Consider the following 19,763-nt stretch of genomic DNA (forward strand, 5'->3'; position numbering starts at 1 on the left):
TCTGCCTATGTCTCTGCCTCTCTCTGTGTCTCTCATGAATTAATAAATAAAATCTTTAAAAAATAAATAAATAAATAAAAATAAAACCATTGAGCCCCATGCCTGACCAGTGCAGGCCACACCCTTCCAAACTCTGGCTGGTCCACCAGAAGGGCCACCACCCTTTACCTCTAAAGACCAGTAGCACCTAGGTGTGACACTGTCCTTCCAAATGGTTCCCTTGACTTGCTCTTTCCTGCCCACTTAGTGGTCCCCTGACAAAAGCAAGCAAGGCCTGCTTATCCCTGTTTGTGTCCTGGGATGGATACCCTTTGTGCCAGGTGTCCCTTTAGAAACAGTCAAAAAACGTTGGCCAGAGGAAAGAGGATTCCAGCTCTGCTGGGGGTGGGGAGGAGAATGCTCTAATGCAAGTGGCAGCTGCCTGCCCCCATGTCTACAGCCTATCTGGTACCTATCTGCCTATCTTGTTCTTCCATCAGGGCAGGAAACAGGACAGTCTCAATCGATCACAGCCTCATTCCTTTACTCCAGGCGATCCTGAGGTTGGGCCTCCCCCAAGGGGCTGAGACACGTGGCCTTCCAGGTAGCCCTTGCTCCCACACAGTGCCCTGTGCCTCCTTCTAGTCCTCAGATCCCGTTTCCCCTCAGGAGGACCTAAATCATTAATCACACTCGATAAAGCCAATCCCAGCCGGACATGGCCAGAGATTGAAAACCACTGGTTTACAACATTTAGTTTCTGGAAGCTACTTCCAACCAGGCTAGGATATCTCAGCTCTGGTTGGGATACAAGTTGAGGTTTTAAAAATCTCAAAGTCTTGTGATTTTGTGGTGCCTTAAAACCTCATTAGTTAAAAGCTAGAAGGAACCTGGAGACTGGGATAGCTCTTCACTTTCATCTGTTAGATGAAGACGCAGGCCTGGCCGCTCCAGCGTTGGTTCTTGAGGCTGAGCTACAACCAGTCTTCCTGCCTCCCGGAGTCATGCTATCCCATCAGGCCCTGTGACTTCTCCTTCATGTTCACTTGGCGGTCTCTTCTCTCTGCCAGAAATACTGCTAACCAGGCATCCTCCTTCTGCCCTTTGCATCTCCTCTGAATGGTGTGTCCATTTGGCCTTAGCCTTTTACTCATTTGGTTCTTCTCAGTTAGGGCCTCATGCTGTGGTCCGAGGATGAGCATAGGAGTGGTGCCTGGGAACCCTTTTGCAAATTGTAAAACTTTTGTATGCATATTTTTTTCTGCAAAGATGATCTGTAACTTCACATTCTCAAAGAGGTTAGGAATTTACTCCTTTAGGCTTTAGATCAATGGTTCTCAAAGTGGGTCACCTGACCAGCATCACCTGGGAATTTAGGGAGAAATGCAGATTCTCGGCCCCACCCCAGGCCTGCTGAATCAGAATCAGGTGAGGCCCAGGCACCTGTGTGTTAGCGAGCCTTTCAGGTGGCTCATGCATGCTAAGACTGAGAACTATTCCTCTGGAGGTAGCCACGGAACCAGAGCAGGTACTGCCACTCCCTGTCACCAGGTCAGCTGCAGGGCCTGGGGCCTCTGGCCTCCCTCCTCCAGAGCCTGCTGCCGAGGCCTAGGGAGCAGGCTCCCTGAAGACATTCCTCCCTCTCTGGGCAACAGGTCACAAGAGGAAACCCAGAGAGACTGCTCCCCAGCCAGCCTAGGCTCTGTTTAATCAGAGTGATTGTTTGCCCTCCTGTCTGCAGTATTTTATCCATGGTCTACTCGGAGCAAGCATCTGCCTTCTGGACCAGTTGAGCCCTTAATCTTGGATGGTCAAGTCAAGGAAAAGGCTCAGGACCCAGCCATCATCAGGATGCTTAAGGATAGACTGACACGTACTCTTGAGGGGTCTTTGGGCTAAACTGGTCCCTCAGGCCAATCGCATTTTGGTTCCACACCCCAGCTGCCTCTGTGGGTAAGAAGGCAGGCAAGGTGGAGTTCCTGGACTCTCTGATCCATATTCCAGGACCCCATGACCCTTGGCACTGAGACACAGGCTGGCAGCTCTTGTAGACTCTGCTGGTATCTCTGAAGGAGGCGTAGTAGCTGTAGGGGTCATGGCCACTTCTCCTTCCATGCCCCTAAAAGTGGACAGAGCTTGCCCAGAGAGGTGGGCAAGGCTCTGAGTGTGCTAAGGAGCTACAGAGCCAGCAAGAGAAAATTTCACAGGGAGAACGGGAAAAGGAAATGAGGAAAGCAGAAAGAGGGAGAACAGGAGAGAGGGAAGAGGACTGGTTTCCGGTCTGGACAGCAAGATCAAGGAGGCTGAGCCGTAGCCCTGCCCCAAATCAATACACCAGCACTTAGCAAATGCCCACTCTGCACAGGCCGCCCTGAGGCAGCACTGGACTGAGTGGTCGAGGGCCACCACGGCTCTCCTTGGGCTGCCTCTGTCATGGGCTTCCGAACGCCTTTCCCCACCACGACCTTTTGAGCATCCTCCCCATCTAACCTCTCACAACAAGTTTCCAGGCTGGACCAGCTGCAGGGAGAGGGGCTGGGCCTGCTCAAAGCATACTGTGCTGCTGGGACTCTAGAACCTTCCCAGAGGTCTAGAGACCACTATGTCCCAATCCGGAGTGGTCTCCCAGGGACTAAGAGAGGACCACTGTCCCACTGAAGGGTCACCTCTGGCCCACCATTATCTGGGATAAGCCCTTTGCTGAGTGGCCTGTGTTTCTGCTCATCAGTGACTGGGCCCTAGGGCTTGCTGACGGAGCAGGGTCATGGGGTGGCAGAGCTCCATGGGCAACCAGTGTCTCTCTTAGGCTAAGGAGCAGAAGGGCTTTGCTCCAGAATAATAACTGACCTGGGAACCTCTTGCTAAGGGTTCTGCCAACAGGAGACTCCATGATAGCTCCTGTGAAAGGAGGGCCTTCCTCTACCCACAGCTTCTCACCAGGAAATGATGGTGCCCGCAGAGCACATTAAAATCTGGAAACATTCTGGATCATTAGGACTGGGAGGGGGTGATGCAGCTGACATTGAGTGGGTTGGGGCCACGGATGCTGCTCCGTACCCCACAGCGCACAGGTTGGCCCCATAGAACAGAGAATGAACAGCCCAAATGTCAATAGTGCCTAGGTTGGGAAACCTTGGTCTAGAACCTACCAAATCCTTGTAGCCCTGAGGTTTTAAGAGGGGTGTTAAGAGGTAAGGAGCCTGGGCTGGGTTGGATAGATCACAAATACACTCTTACTGGGGTAAGAGAGACCGGGGGGAGGAGGGCAAGGAGCCCTCAGAACAAGGTGGGCCCAGACACTGCCTCCCCCAATTCTGGATGGTGAGAGACAGGCCCTGGCATTACACACGGACCCCTACCCCCAGATCCAGAAGATCGAGGTATTTGGCACTACTAGCTCTCTGCTTTTCCAGCCCTAGGAGGGCTCCTGGCTTTTGGACCCTCTCCCTGTGAGCCCCGAGACAGACGGACAGATGCAGAGATGAGCTGTGGTAGGGCTCCTGGGGCCTCTGGACTCACCTGTCCGGTGGCCTGGCCCGAGCCGTCCGAGCACACGAACTGCACAAACTCCTTCAGCGAGTCCTGCCCGTGGTGGTGGTGGTAGCGGATGGTCGGGTGCGTGAAGTACGGGCTCGACTGCTGGATGATGGATGTGGAGGGAAAGTGCAGCGCTGATGCTGTGGCCCGAGGGCTTCCTGCATGCACGCCGGCAGGAAGAAAAGGGCATCAGGGCTTAGGAGATGGCAGGGGTGCGACAGAAGATGGGGTAGCGGGGGTGGGGTGGGGACGGATTGCTGGTCAGACAAAGCACTGAGGAACTAGAGGAAAAGGGAGAACCTGGTAGGAGCAGGGCCAGGACCAGGGTAAGGAGAGTGAGGTACTGGCCTTTGGTGAGAAAGTTAAGGCAGTGCCAGGTAATTCAGCAATTGAAGTAAATAACATCTTAATGCAATATTTTTAAAACGTCAAACTGGCGGGGTGCCTGGGTGGCTCAGTCGGTTAAGCATCTGATTCTTGATTTCGGCTCAGGTCCTGATTTCAGGATCATGATCTCAGGGTGGTGACATGGAGCCCTGTGCCAGGCTCTGCACTCAGTGGGGAGTCTGCTGGAGATTCTCTCTCCCTCTCCCTCTGCCCCTCCCCGACTATAAAATAAATAAATAAATACTGTTTGTTTTTTTTTTTTTAAATCTTTTTTTAAGATTTATTTATTTATTTTTATTTATGACAGACAGAGAGAGAGAGAGAAAGAGGCAGAGACACAGGAGGAGGGAGAAGCAGGCTCCATGCCGGGAGCCCGACGTGGGATTCGATCCCGGGACTCCAGGATCGCGCCCTGGGCCAAAGGCAGGCGCCAAACCGCTGCGCCACCCAGGGATCCCTGTTTTTTTTTTTTTTTTTTAAACAAAAAGTCAAATTGGCAAACTAGGGCTTGTCAGCCAGCTGCTTGTCTTTGTAATGAAGTCTGATTAGAGGGCAGCCCAGGTGGCTCAGCAGTTTAGCACCGCCTTCACCCCAGGGCCTGGTCCTAGAGACCCAGGATCGAGTCCCACATCAAGCTCCCTGCATGGAGCCTGCTTCTCCCTCTGCCTGCGTCTCTGCCTCTCTCTCTCTCTCTCTCTCTCTCTACTCTCACATAAATAAATAAATAAATAAATAAATAAATGAATAAATAAATAAATAAATAAAATCTTAAAAAAAAAAGTCCAACTAGAACCAGGGCTAGAGCTAGGGTGACAAGAACAGGTCAAGGGTGCCTGGTTGTGCAAATGCAAGGCCAGTCCCATCTTCGTTTAAAATGTTGGTATCGGGACACAGGGGTGGGTCAGCAGTTAAGTGCCTGCCTTTGACTCAAGTCATGATCCCGGGGTCCTAGGATGGAGTCCTAGGGCTCCCTGCATGGAGCCTGCTTCTCCCTTCACCTCTGTCTCTGCCTCTCTCTCTGTGTGTGTGTCTCTCATGAATAAATAAAAATCTTTTAAAAATATAAATAAATAGGGTAGCCCTGGTGGCACAGCGGTTTAGTGCCGCCTGCAGCCCGGGGTGTCATCCTGGAGACCCGGGATCCAGTCCCACATCAGGCTTCCTGCATGGAGCCTGCTTCTCCCTCTGCCTGTGTCTCTGCCTCTCTCTCGCTCTCTCTGAATGAATAAATAAATAAATAAATCTTAAAAAAAAAAATTTAAAAAAATATAAATAAATAAACAAATAAATCGGTATCTGTTCATCGCTGTTTTTTGGAATCGTTTTAATTGTTTAAAAATATTACTTTAAATATTATTTATCTTGATGACTAAAGTTTTGGTGACTCCTGACACTGCATTGTGGCAAGTGCCTCACTGGCTTTGCCCTGGTCTAGGGCCTAGGGGGAGTCTAGGGGAGGGACAGAGGAGGCCAACAACTCCTAGGCTCTGGTTAAGGACAGGGCCCCTTGCCCATGCAGGCCCAGCCCTCAAAATGCATACACCCAACTCCTGTGTGCACATGACTGTGCCTCTGGCTGCTGCTGCCCAGGCCACATCCCTGCGTGCTTGGCCCCACAGTCCTTGCACACGCATCCTCCCCACATACAGCTCCCACCCCAGCACAGGCCCCAGCTCTTCTCTGGGCTGAGTCCTCCCCCTCCGGTCTGTTTCCAATCAGCTCGCTCTTGCTCTCAGTTTCATTAAGGGGCTGAGGAAACTTGGCTTCTCTCTGGAGTTCATAAAAGCTGAGCCGAGCTGGGCCTGCCGCCCTCCCGCTGCCTACACAGAGGGCCTCGGGTCCCCGCCCCCACCTTGTGGCCACCACACCCTGCCCCAGCACAGGCTGCCTCTGGGCTCTCAGCCAGGAGGCCCCGAGGAGGAAGCCGGGAGGGTAAACCTCACTCTTCTCCGTGTCCTACAGAAGGGCCCACAAGACGGCAGGCAGGCAGACACAGGGCAGTGTCCAGAAAAAAGCCCAGGCCCCTTTCTGCCAGAAGGGTACCAACAGAGGGAAAAAGCAAACAAGGGAGCGGGGAGGCTAAGGACTCAGCTCCCACAATTTCCTGCCTGATTCCATCCCTTCAAGAATGCTGAGATGTTCCGACACCGCCCCCACACCACCCCCGCCCCCACCAAGCACCCATCAAGCAAGAGAGCCTCCCAAGGCAAAGGGCTTGCTCCTTTCCCTGGAGAACAACCCAGGAGCTACCAGCCACTGGGCCTACCCCTTCACTTTCGGAAAAGGGCAGGGAAGGCCTGAGAAGGGAGCCTGGGCTCCCCTGAGTCCTCTTGTGGATCTGTGCCCCACACCAACCTGAGTTGGTGCTGGGAAACAAGACCCTGGGCTCAGCCAGGAGCTAGAAGAGAAGAGGTGAAAGGAGGACAGAATAAGCTGTGCTTTCCCGCCCACAACTGGCAGGAGGAAAGCAGAGCGGGTAGGAATGGGTCTGAGGCCTCTGCAGCTAAAGGCAGGTTGGAGAGGGCCTCAGGACAGGCCTGTGCTGCACAGCACACACACGTGCACACACATGCACACACACATGTACAAATGCACACACGTGCACATGGGGAGTGAGGAGCAAGTGGGAGGTTGCTTGGGAACAAGGTGAGGAGGTGCTGCCCTGGAGGGAGAGCCCAGTCCTGTGCCCGCCCTCCACCAGACCAGACTAGACCGGGGACTTTTCAGAGAGCTTGGGGCTGTGACTCAGGGGCTGTGGCCCTAGCTCCTGCACCTGGCCAGCTGCCCCTATGTGCTCCACCGCCCACCCCACTGCCCCCCCAGGCTCCCCATTTCTCACCTGGTCTGACTCCAGCAAGCACAGGCAGCGGGTGGTGAGTGAAAGCCATGCGCGGGGAGCTGCCCTGAGAGGAGAGGGCACTGCAGAAGTCCAGCTTTCCTGACTTCTTTAGAGAAGCCGGGCCTGGGGGGAGGAACCAGCAACACAGGGCAGGTTTAGCTGGGCTGGGGCAAGAGCAAGGGAAGGTGGGAAGCCAGCAGCTAGCTCCTTCTCTCCTCGGCCCCCTCACGGCTACCCCTGCCCCCACACACACCCCTTTCCTGTTTCCTTTGCCCCATTCCGACTCTGTTTCTCCAGCCTGGTATGCTGACTGGCCAGCTACGGGTGCTCTGATCAGAGAGGAACATGAAACCCTTGGGTGTGCTGGGTAGGAGATGAGCAAGGAAGGGGGCCCATCTTGCTCCCTGATGAGCAGATTAGGAGCTCATAGGAGCTCACATGGCACAGGATGAAACGGTGGGATGCAGGGGCAGGAGGGTGGGGAAGGTGTGCAGGAGGAGAACTGGGGAGCCAGCTTCAGAATGAGGGAGGACCCGGAAGAGGGATGGGCTGGGGTCTGCTCTGTGGGGCCCTGGACTAGGGGAAGCTCTGGTAGAGAGAATCCACTGGTCCTCGGGAGGGACTGAAGGGGTAATCCAACACCAGACAAGAGAGTAGAGAAGGGGCTGGAGGACCTGGGTGGGTACTCGGGACAGAGTTGGACAGGAAAGGACTCCCCTGTCAGGGGATCCAGAGGCTGGGCAGCTGTAGGATGGGTCATTTGGGAGCTTTGCCCTGCTCCTGGTGCCAGAAATGGGGTGGCATTCAGTGGGAGACAGGATGCACAGAGAACACCCCACTGGAGCTCTGCCAACTAAGGCCATCTTTGTGCCCCATGGGCATGATATCTAAATGATGCTATGACACAGCAAGAACCTTGGGCGAGGTCCTCCAGGGGCTTGTCTCCTGTCCTGCGGTGAGCCTGGAGGCTGTGCCCAGGCTGGGAGGGGTAAGATGGAGTGGAGCAGATCAGCAGAGCTGCCATCTTTGAGGCACAGAATCCGTTTGACTGGGGGGTAGGGGGGCTGCAGTCTTAACCGCAGAGGGAAGAGGTGGGGGAAGGGCGAACTCTCAGCTGCCAGCAGAGGTGTTATCTGGCAGCAGCTGTGTGCCACCTGATAGCTGGCACGGTGAGGGGGTGGGGAGCACCCCCACCAGCTGTGCACAGCTGTCCCCATGGCCGCACAGCGCCTCCCCAGCTGTTCCCTGTCCTGCAGCTGGGCTGCTTAATTGGCGATTTGTCGCAGCACAGGGAAACAACGCCGTGGGGGGGGGATACAGAGGAAAAGAGGGAAAAGCAAGGGAGCTAGGGGTGCTGCAGGAGGGTACTGGGGGCCGTGCATGGCAGGACAGCTGGAAGTAGCAGAAATGGCAGGCACCAAAGCAGACAGTAGAGAAAAAAGAGTGGGAGCCAAGGAAGGGACAGTTCCTTGGGCACCAGGTCTGGGCAGAGGGACTTGGGGGCTGAGCAGCAGGAGACAGCTAGGGATGTGGCTCTCAAGGCACTTGAGTCCTTCAGGGGCAGTCACTTGACTGAGGCCCTGGTTGGGGAGGCTTCAGGACCTTTTCAACCTCTTCTCTCTCTCCCAGGGAAGAATCTGGGCTGTGTTGACCCCAGGTCCCTGCTTGCCACAAGGAAACACTGGGAAAGGCACCCAAAGACTTTCAGGATAGCTGTCCCACAGACGTGAGCTTCACTCCTGGTCTGGAACCCACTCCCTCAGCCCCAGGTCTGGAGGAGAGCCCTCCTCCTCTCTACCTCCTCTCCTCCCAGGGAGCTGAGAGAGGGGAGCCTGTGCAGCCTATGTCTGGGCAGCAGGAAAGCAGGAGTACTTCCCCACCCTTCTGCCTTGCTTTTCCCCCAGCCCCTGTCTGGGACCATCCACCTGGCCCATCTCTGTAGAAGTGCATCTGGAAAACACCAGGGAAAGCAACATTGGGTCAGGCCTTCCTCTTCTTGCTTCAGGGGCAAAGCCCCTGTCCCCAGGCCTGACCAGAGCAGACATGCCCCGCGTACAACCCCCCCCACACACACAGGTCTGTATCCTGGGTCCAAGAAACTCACACCTCAAGAATACACACAGATTGTACCACCAGTATGTCAGGCAGAAGTATTCTGCAGCCAGCCTCCTCGTACAGGTATATGTGCATGTGCACACACACACACACACACACACACACATGAGTACACACACACACACGTACTCTCCCTCCTTTCCATCTGTGTTCTCTGGGTCTGCTCATGTCTCCAGCCAAGACTGGAAATGAAGGAGGGCGGGTTCACCAAGAAAGGGGTGGTTGGAGAGTATTGAGAGGACTGAGCAGGCTTCCCTTAGACCCTCACCCTTCCTTAGCTTTCCTGCTTGATTTGAAAATGATTCTGGTCATTCTTTACTAGGCTCTGCTCCTCTCTGTGATCCTGGGCCCTTCAGATCAGTGGTTTCTAACTCAGGACAATTCTGTTCTCCTCTTCCCTATGCCAGGGGATATTCAGCAATGTCCAGAGATGTTTGGGTCATTATACTCTGGAGAGGAGAGGGGGCTTGCTACTAGTTGGTGGGTGGAGGCCACGGCTGCTGCTCAATGCCCTACAGTGCATAGGATGACCCCACCACAGAGAATGATATGGCCCCAATGTCCATGGTGCCCAGGATTGAGGAACTGCTTTAAACCATGAGGACCACATTGCTGGGGCAACGTCTCCAGAGAAACAGCAAGAGAAGGAGACCATGCAAGCTTGGTGCCCAGGGCCTCTGCTTTCCTTCCACCACACCCATGGGCTCTGCTGCCCACATAGGGACAGCCCAGCTCCTTGTCTCTGCTCTCTCCTTCAGCCTGGTCTGCCCTCCTCTGGAAGATCAGGAGGCAAGAAGACAGGTAGTCCACCCACAGCAGGGGAACCAGAAGAAGCTTGTTAGGTAAGCTGAGGGGGATGAAGAGGCTCTGGATGCCCTGCTTTGGGTTGGTTCTACAGCACCCATACCTGCATCCACATCGTTGGGCCACCCACTGGACTGGCTGCTGCCAGCTGCTGGGGAGCGGCCTGTACCAGGATAGAAGACATCATCGACAGGGCTCTCCATCTCGCTGTCATCGATGGACTTGGGGCGCTTGGTGGTGCTGGGGAAGAGGAGAGGGATCAGGTAGGCCAAGGGCAGACTGAGGTATAGGTACTCGAACTGAGGGAGCCTACACTGATGACCCATCATGTGGGGAGCAGGGTCCTGATGACAGCAGCACTTCCAGGCACTCACTACATGCCTACCCCTGAGACTAGACTGGTCCCGGGGTCCCTCGGGGCCCAGCCCTTCTGCTCCTACTTCTTGAGCCCCTTCTCAGTCTGTGATACCCTCATCGACTGCCCATGTCAAAGAGGAGGAAAAGCCTCTTTAACTGCTTCCCTGGCCCCACCTTCTATTTCCCATCAGGCTCTAGGGCCAGGGCAAGTCGAAAGGCATTTGCCTGGGACAAAAATCCCAAGGGAGCTACAAAACTCAGACATCAAGGTACTATGTTATTTTATATTAAAATAGTATTGATGTGAAGCTATTAGAGTATTAGAGTGCAATATTTTAACAAATCAAGATGAATGCCAAAAACCTCAAAATGAACCAAATATTCAAGTTCCTTTAAAAAAAAAAAAAAAAAAGCACAGGATTCCTTCCTGCCCTGAACAAATGGCTCTGACAAGGCCTGAATGTGTCCACCTCCCAAACACCTCTCAACTCTATCCCTCCCTCTCAGGCTGCTGCTCCACCCAGCTGAGGTCCTCCTCTACTCTAGCCTGCTAGGAGGGCCTCTACCTGGCTGTCAGTCCTGCCCACACATGCTGCTGCCAGGGGCACTTTCTGGAACACATATCCCTAGCATCTCCTACTTAAAACCCTTCCATGGGTTTTAATTCTAAACATCTTCCGCTGGCCTCCAAAGCCCTCTTTGGGGGTCCCACCAGGATGTCTTTCCTCGGCTGGGATGGAGGCTTCTGTACTTGGAGCATCCACCCCATGCCTGTACCAGCAGCCCCTTCCATCCCACCTTACACCTGGGCTCAAATGTCTCTTCCCCAAGAGAAAGGCCTTCTCAGATCTCCACTGGGAGTGCTTTCCAGGCAGAGCTGTGCCTTGTTCAGGTTTACGTCCCCAGTACCAAAAGCTCAGCGATGTCTGGTAGCATGGTGGGCCCTGGCTGCTCTGGAGCCAACACCTTCAACAAGCGGTGACCTTTGAAGGCACCCAGGCCTTGGAGGTATAGCTGTCTACAGCACTTGAGATGGCCTGGGTGGGGAGAGGGGGGCGGGCGGACTGCTGGGCTCACCTGGTGGAAGGAGGGGAGGTGATGGACCGCCGCCCCAGGGTCACCTGGTTTATGTTGTAGTAGCTGGGACTCTCCAGGTCTGCCAGTGAGAAGTTGGGCCCTGATGCTGTCGCAACAGGAGCTGGGAAAAGGGAGAAGGTGATAAGGTTTGAGGTGTGGAAGGCCCAGTGGAGCCTGTTTTGTTGTCATGAACAGCTTAACCCCAGAAGCCTCCTCCTAGCTGGGGGGAGGGGGCGAGTCTTTGGAAAACAGCCCTTGGTTGTGATTTTTTTTCCTCCAAAGCAGTAGAGATTAGAGATTGGGCTCTCTGGGCACCTCTGCTCCACTAAGCCCAGTACCAATGGACAGAGTGTCCCAGGAAACCCTGCCTGCCCCTTTGCCAAGACCCCACCAGCAGGGGGCCACATGGGGTCTGAGTCCCACCTCCTTATACCCCCAATCTGCTGAGCTCAACCCGGGCTAGAAGAAAGAACTCACTTACTCTGTGATACTCTCACCAGCTCCGTCACGTTCCAGACCCCGGAAGTCACAAAACAGTCCTGGAAACTTAAGTGCCCTGAGGAGTGGAAAGGACAAGTGAGTGAGTCAGGCAAGGTTAGGAGGGGCTGCCTGCCTGTTTCCCCAAAGCTCTCCCCACTCCTGCTTTGACTCACCCCCTCCCAAACCTCTCGTTCCAGACACAGGCTGGCCCTCAGGGGCCCTCATGTCTATACAAAAGAGTGAGTATGCTTCAGGTAAGCCCCCACTCCTTGGGACATCAGCTTAAGTTCAGTTGAGGAATGGCTGAGCAAAGGGGAAGAAACAGAGGGAGAGGGTAGGCCAGGCTGGCCAGGGAGTAGGAGGGTAGAGGAGAGCGATGGGGAGCAGGGCAGGCCATAAGGCAAGGCAGGGGCCAGTGGGAGTTGAGGGGCACTGACCGTTGGGCAGTGGTTTGATGTCCGCATCTCCTTGCTGGTTTGAACTATCTGATTGTCCGGATTCTGCAGGAGACACAAAGGGGAGAATGGGTCAAGATCAAAGTGTTCCCCACCCACACCAGCCAAGCAGTTGCCCCTCAAGCCCTGTTAACACCTTTACAGCATCCTCTCCTCTGAGGGGAGCAGCCTAGGAGGACCCAAAGAGAGAAAGGAAGTACTATGGACACTGAAGCTAGATCATTCTCCGTGGTGGGATATCCTAGGCCCTGCCGGGTGTTTGGTGGCAGCCCTTGTCTCCACATGCTAGATTCCAGTAGCACCCCAGTGTGACAACCAACACTGTCTCCAGACACTGCCCAGTGTGGCCCAGGAGCAAAGTCACCCTGGGGTGAGCAGCAGTGGTTGAGAATCAGGGCAAGGAGGATGCACAGGAGAGAAGCCAGTGACCACCTCTTTGCACAGCTGGGATGAACCCAAGGGTCCCCCATCCTCCACTCTGCTCAAGCTACCAGAGGAGCAGCCCTTTCCTTCTCTCACTTCATTAATTACAGCCATTCCTGTCAGCCCGAACCACCCCCACCTCACCTTTATGCTTATAGGCAGTGCCTGGCAACACAGAGGGGGGAGGTTTGCCCTAACGCTGTCGCCCGCTCTGTGCCAGCCTGTCTGGGCTGTCTCATGCCCCAGTGCCACAGCTGCTCAGAGGGAGCCCCGAGACAAGGGCCCATTGTGCAGTGGGAGCTCACAGAGGGCCGGGGCAGGGTGGAGTGTGTGTGTGAATATTTTGCTGAGCTTGGGAAAGCCCCCCCCACCCCCGCCCCCCAGGTCCTCAAAGCTTTGTGTGCCAGGGGCACAATGGGGACCTCCAGAATGCCTGCCCAGGCACGACAGCTGGCGAGAGGGTGGCAGAGGGGGGCCAGCGCAGGTTGTGGGGCAGGGGGAAGGCTAGGCATTTGATAAAGAATCAGCTGCTCACAAGGGGACAACATGGGGGGTGGCATCAGAAAACCAGGCCCTGGTATTGGCCAAGGCTTTGCCCAACTCTTTGACCCTGCCTCCTGCGTCTCACCCACCATCCCAAGGTCAAGCCTATTGGCTGGAGAGTCCACCCCTCACTGGCTTCACAGCCAAGTTGTTCACACTGAGGAGTGACCAGCAAGGAAGTTCCTAAAGAAGATAGGGCCCATGAGATGTGGGCCCAAGGGATTGCAGCAAGGTGCCCTGTGGCCACTTGAGCCCCTCAGGAGTGATGGAAGGGTAATGCACAAGGGAGGCCGGTAAGAACAGCATCCCTGGGAGCAAAGGCCCAGGCTTGGCTCAGGCCAAGTTCTTGGGCACCTGCCTCAATGTGACCAGCGGGAAAGGACAAGCTGCCTACAGGACAGTTTCAGTCCCCACTTCCCTCATTCTTTACCTTGCCCCAAAAATAATAAATCTTGTCACAAATCAAGAAAACAGAGGTTTACAAGGCAAGTGCTAATGACAGCCCCTCACTCCCGAAGTATGAGGTGCAGCCTGCCACACCTCCCTTTCTGCTCACCCCTGTGGTGTGTTTAGGGATACTGAATCCTACCCCAGGCCACCCCTTCACTGGTGGCACTCTCTGCTCTGGAGAGACCTATAGGACCTCCTCCCATGCTCCCAGGAGGGCAACCTCTGTGCCGGTGTCTTGTGGATAGGAACTTTGTATCCTCTCGCCCTGGCCTATTCCTGGCTATCTGGGTCTGATTCAACCCCAGGCAGCCGGTGGAGGGGCAGAGGTGATGGGTGGCCTCCTCTAGGACCTCTGCAGAACGCAGGTGCGCTGAGCCTGCTTCCTCTCTGCCGGCTGCCCTCTCCTCCATTCAAAATGTAGAAAGGGCAGAGCCGCAGGCCCAGCATGTGGAGCCCAGTGAGGGTGGCACATGCTCCAGGCTCTGCTGCCCCGGGGCTCCTGCAACTGACCCCACCCATCCTGGGACCAACGCAGTCCCCACCAGGCCTGCAGGTCTGGGTCAGTGCAGCTGGGGGAGCCACAAGAGTCCACCCAGGGGTGTGGTCCCAGGGCCCCCTGGAAACAGCCAGGTGGAGACAGAAAGCTGCGCGCATGCGCATATCCAGCCCAAGGACAGAAAGGCTCAAGAGAACCCGACAAAGAGATGGAGGTGGGCCAGCGACTACGGCAGAGACAAATGGGGCTCCAGGAGAGCGCGATAGACAGGAAATCCTTCTAAACCAGGACACTGTCCCGAAACGTTATTGCTGTTATTACTATTAGCTTGATGTAAAGGAGCAAGCGGGAGCGGGGATCCAGCGCGGGCGAGGCCCGCTGCCACGCGCCTCCAGGCGCTGCTGGCAGCCATCTTAGCCCTTGGCAGCCATCTTAGGCTGGCGGCCCAGCCAGCGTCCCCACAATGCCGCCCCCGCCGGCCCCGGCAGGCTCAGCCCAGCTCAGGACAAAAGGCAGAAACGCTGGAAATCTGGACCCAGGCTCGGAGGCTCAGGAGCCAGCCGGGCAGCAGGGCAGCTTCAGCCAGGGCCCACCGTCCTGCCCTAGCGGCACCCCCTTGCCCCTCGCGGCCAACACCCAGCAGAAGGGTAAGGGAGGGCTAAGGCGGGGGGGGGGGGGGGGGGCTGGGGACACCGTGGTCTGCGCACGGGCAGCTGAAGCCCCCACAGGCCAGACCCAGGCCCAAGCGCTCAACTCGGATCCCTGCTGGAAGGGACAGTAAGGGCCATGATGGGGGCAGGCCCTTGTCCACCCAGTGGGCTTACTGGTGCGCCTTGGACAGACAGGGGACAGGGGCTGGCAGGAACCCATAGAGCAGCTGCTGGGCGATCAGGCCCCTGGGCCCTGGTGGACAGGCTTCTAGGGACAGTGAGGGGACCACGCCTCCCTGCTCACCCTCACCTCCAGAGGTGGGGGCCAGCCTGCCAGCTTTCTTGGGCACTTCGGGGAGCCATGCCCTGAGGTCAGGGCCTACTCTATAGACAGCCCTCTGGGATCAGAAGCTGCACCACAGACTGGCACAACAGGGAGCATAACACCCCAGCATCTTGACTCCTTTCCCTGCTGGGCTCCCTGGGGGAGGGGATAACCCCAGGCCTCAGGACAGACAGGGGGAAGGTCCCTTTATGACACCCCTCCCCATGCCCCGCCTCATGGCTGCTCAGCTTTTATCTGGCAGAATGGGGCTTATCAGAGCCACCAGCTGAACAAACATACAAATCCACGGTTAGTGAGAAAAAACCCTCTGCCTGAACTCTTTATCTCCTGTTCACAGGCCCCACGTACTGCCCCCTGCCAACAGCACAGGAGGAGACCTGACTGCTGCACAGCGGGGGCTCCTCTCTCCACTGCCCCCCTTTCTCCCCTCGCCTCCGACCCAGAACAGGGTGGCTCTCCCCTGGCAGTCCCTGCCGGGCGGGTTTGCATGAGTGAGCTGCTGCCACATGGGAGCCCCCCTCCAGTGTCTGCTTTCTCGCCAGGGATAATGGGCCAGCTGGTGGCCTATGGGCCAGTGGAGAGGCAGGGACAGTGTTGGCGAGCACAAGGCAGACAGGTGCCCAACTCCATCTTTTATCCTCCCCCCTCCACACCTCCCCCCCCCCCTCCCGGCCCCATGCCCCCGAGGCTGTCACTCTGATTCCCCAGCCTGCCAGGGCCACATCCCCTAGAAGCCTCCCCAGCCTCAGCTCTCTTCAGTCTGGTTGCCAGAGTGGTGGGGATCCTAAGTGCACACCCTCAGTTCAGGGCTACCCTAAGGTCAGCAAAGCAACCCTAACACCCCTGCCTGTATCTCTAGCAACTACTGCTGCCTCCACACCCTAGAGACTGGGATGAGACAGAGCAGCAGCAGGCACCACTACCTCCCTTTGCTCTGACATAATTCAACCTTTCTCTCTATCCTGGCCCTGAGGACCAGAGAGCATCTCCCCTGGTTTTAGGGTTCTTTGCAGGAAGCCCATCAAATGTAGCCTCCTAAAAATAGCCCAGCCACTGTGTCTGATGACTGGGATTGATGCCCTGAGCAGACAGGCTTCAGGGTCCCTGAGCCTGGGCCAGGTTTGGGGATGCAGAGAATCTCAGAGCCCATAGTTCATTCTCCGTGCTGCCAGGAGTTAGGCGGGCTCCGGTCACCCCCAGGAGCATGCTTTGCCGACTGCCCTCTGTGTGGGACCTGGGCTACTCATGTGATCCACATCTCCAAGGCAGAGGCCACTTGACAGTAAGGCCCTGACCACTATCGAGGCTTCCAGAAGGGAGTACTACAGAGGGGCAGGTGATGGATCTGGACCCTGTCTCAGCACGGCTTCTGGGTCTAGGGCTACTCCCCATTCATCTGCACACACGTGTCGTCAGTCTCCCCCCTGCATCAATGGTTTGTGGCCTTCTGCAGTACCCAGACCTGGGCCAAGCTCAGCCAACAGTTGGCAGTGTGGGCCCTTCTTCCTTAGGTCCCTCCAGATCCCCTGGAACAGTCACAAAGCCCTCCACCCCCGACTGCCGTTCTCAACCCTGCACAGCTTCTACTTTGTCAGCCCTTGAAGCCCCCCCTACTTGCTTTATTGAGCCCTTCACCTTCCCCTTTGGAATCCTGTTTCTGGTCTCATTTTTCTCTCCTGGCTCCACACTCCTCTCTCTGTCCTTCCTTCTTCACTTTCCCTTTCTCTTGCTCTCTTTCCTCTCCCGACCTTGCCTGTTTCTGTGTGTATGTGTGTCCATCCAGAAAAGCTCTGTCTCTTCATTGGAGCTCTGGAGGGGAAGCTCCAGCTGCCAGGAAGAGCCCAGTGTTGCACACAAACCCCAATTGACAGCATGTTATGTATATGTATATACATTTCCAGTCACAGCCGGGCAGATATTTATGGCTCCCGCTAGGTGAAGGAGGAATTCCTCCTTGCTGCAGGGAACGCGCTGCCTCGGCTCCCACCCGAAACAAACTCTCTCTGTGAAGGGGGCCGCATGTAACTTGCTGGCCAGCTGCCTCCACGTACATCGCTGACAGAGTGAGTTCTTAGGTGGCCAAGAGGGGCGGAAAGACCCAGCTCAGCCACACCCACACATGCATACACACGGCCAAGCACAAACACGCACACACGTGGACATACCACCAGCAATTTCCTGCCATCCCATAGGGGTAGAAGGAGATGATGCATTCACAGCTGCAGTCCCACTATATACAGCATGTTCAGCAGTAAGCGCTGGGCCAGAGAGGAACCCACCTCTAGGTTTGCAAGGACCACTGACTTCTGGGGACTGGAAGAGGACAGCCCCCAGGGTTCACAGTTTGCTTGCCCCTCCCCAGGCTCTCTCCAGGTCTGAGGTTTGAGAAGCAGGTGGGGGCATGCTCTGTTCTGGGGGTGCTGTCTTCTGAAAGGCTGATGCAGTTCAGGAGCTTATCCTGGCCCTCCCCAGTGTGGCACTTCCCTCCCCCACCTGTCTCCCCCTTCTTCTGTGATTCTGGAGCATCCAGGGCACTGGAAACCCAATCTCAAGGGGAGCCAGAGGCCTGGCCTGTGGCAATCAGAGCTGGAGAATGTAACTATTGTACCTCTTGAAACCTAAGTCTGAGAATCTGAGACACCCTGAGGAGGGGAGCGGTGGACAGATGGGGGGCTAGGGAGACGGGTCACAGAGGGGTTCTCCTCATCTCTGCAAACAGGAGATTCGGGGACTGAGGAAATCCTTGAGAGTACAGGGCAGCCAGAGGGCAAAGAGGGGAGGGGCTAGGACTTGGCCAAGCCCACAGGGCTTCTAGGATCTTTCCTTTCCTCTTTCTTTTTTTTTTTTTTAAGATTTTATTTATTTATTCATAGAGATGCAGAGAGAGAGAGAGAGAGAGAGAGAGAGAGAGAGAGAGAGAGGCAGAGACACAGGGAGAAGCAGGCTCCATGCAGAGAGCCGGACGTGGGACTCGATCCAGGGTCTCCAGATCACGCCCTGGGCTGCAGGCGGCGCTAAACCGCTGCGCCACCGGGGCTGCCCTCCTTCCCTCTTTCCACTCTGCAGTCCACCCTCACAAGCCAGCCAGCTTGTGTGGTGTATGTGCATACAGGCCCTGGAGCCATCCTGAAGTTTATCCCTCTTCTGTCCTCCCTAGAACCCCACATAGTGGGAGGCAGGAGCATGACCAGGAAGCACAGCCCTGAAGATTTGGGCAGGGGTATGGCCAGGTGCACGATGGGCACACATGTCCCCCCCACTTCATCTCTTCTTTCCTCATTTCCCCTCTACTCATGGATCTGAAAGGGCCTGAGTTGTTGACTTGAGTCACCTGTGCAGGGGAGGAAGGCTGCGTGCCAGGGAAAAGGAAGAGGCCCAGTCACACCTGCATAGCCTAGATCTCCTCTGGCTGTCCCTGAAGCCTGAGCTTAAAAAGGACATGAAGGGAGGGTGAGGCAGGGACAACAGCTCAGGCCACAGGGAACATCTGGATGGGACATTCCACTCAGTCTTTGGCCCCCACAGCACTACCTTTTCCACCTCAACCCCTGCTGTCTCCCATCCTCCAGAAGCGAGGGCCAGATATGGCTGCCGCAGAGCTCACTACCCAGCAGCAAAAATGCAGGAAGGGAGAAGGAAAGAAAGTGGGCTCATCTGGTGCCCAGGAGACCAGCAGAATGGGCTCCAAAGGTCGGACTCGGGCAAACAGCCCTGGTGCCTCTAGGGTGCTCTCCTGGTGTGAGCTGCTCAGCATTCTCCACCCTGCACCTGATGGGAGAGCCTGCCTTAGCACTGCCCCTAGCCCAGGAAGAACTAGAGATGGGGACTGATCACTGAAGCCCAGAGGAACTGGGTGCCAAGTTGGTCATCCCCATGAGATGACAGACAGTGGCCAAAGAAAAAGGAGAGAGAAGGAGGGATGCATCCTGGTGCAGAGCATGGCACCCAGCAGATGGATGGAAAAGCCCAGTCAGCCTGTTAGGGGCCCCTCCAAGCCCAGCCTAGCAGTTAAACAGTTAACTCCCAGCAGTTAAGCCCAGCAGCACTGGTGAGATGTGAGAGAAGTGAGATGCTATGAGATTCAAGAGAGATGCAATAGACATGCAGGCTCCTCCAGGGTCTGCCCTTTGGGTGGGGGGGAGGGGGAATGATCTAGCACCCACCCCCAGCATCTCAGACATCAGTGATCCATGGCTGTCTGTGAACAAGCAGACCTGGGGCCTTGAAGTAACACCATCTGGAATGTTCCAGAGGTGCTCAGCGGGTAGGAAGTCCCATCAGAGCAGAATTCCCATCAGACAGGGACTAGAGGTGAAGCGGCCACTACTGAAGGAGGCAAGGGAGGGACCTCTGGGGGATGGAGGAAGGCAGGAGCTCCCCACCTCAGGTCCTGGCCCACCTCTGCCTGGAGCCTGCCCTTGAGTCTAGCCAGGGAGATGTCCTTCGTCTGGATCCCATGTCCACTCTAAGGGGGATCTCAGCCAGGCACAGAGAGGGTGAAGGGGGCACACCAAGGGCAGTAGGGGATGGAGGTGGACAGCCAGCAAAGGACAGTGGAAAGGGGCTCCCCCTGAGTTTGCATCCGTGCTTCAGAACCTACCAGTCCAGTGACCTTGGTCAAGTTCTGAGCTGTTTCCTCCGCTGTAAAATGCAGATGCTACCTGCCACCTAGGGCTCTTGGTCAAGGAGTGAATGAAAAAACAGGTATAAGGTGCTTAGCTTAGCCCAGGGCCCAACTCAAACATCAGCTGTTCTTCCACTAGGACCACCACTTCCCCTCACTTCTGTTAGCTGAAACTCCACTCCTTCTCCCACTGGGCTCAAA

General features: G+C 55.9%; 1 protein-coding gene across 6 annotated transcripts in view; it reads right to left on the reverse strand.

The window, feature by feature from the left end:
- NFIX (nuclear factor I X) overlaps positions 1-19,763 on the reverse strand; it is a 98,115-nt gene that overhangs the window by 10,903 nt on the left and 67,449 nt on the right. For 4 of the 6 annotated variants that reach the window (XM_055343099.1, XM_055343103.1, XM_055343100.1 and 1 more), the window contains exons 3-8: positions 12,013-12,075; positions 11,577-11,651; positions 11,096-11,216; positions 9,765-9,901; positions 6,743-6,865; positions 3,499-3,674 (exon numbers count right to left, since the gene is read on the reverse strand). In XM_055343099.1, the coding sequence (XP_055199074.1) occupies positions 3,499-3,674; positions 6,743-6,865; positions 9,765-9,901; positions 11,096-11,216; positions 11,577-11,651; positions 12,013-12,075 (695 nt within the window). The remainder of the gene's footprint in view (positions 1-3,498; positions 3,675-6,742; positions 6,866-9,764; positions 9,902-11,095; positions 11,217-11,576; positions 11,652-12,012; positions 12,076-19,763) is intronic. The other 2 variants (XM_055343102.1, XM_055343104.1) reach the window with 1 other exon arrangement.

The sequence above is a fragment of the Nyctereutes procyonoides genome, unplaced genomic scaffold (assembly GCF_905146905.1).
Source record: "Nyctereutes procyonoides isolate TBG_1078 unplaced genomic scaffold, NYPRO_anot_genome, whole genome shotgun sequence".
NCBI classification, from domain to species: domain Eukaryota; kingdom Metazoa; phylum Chordata; class Mammalia; order Carnivora; family Canidae; genus Nyctereutes; species Nyctereutes procyonoides.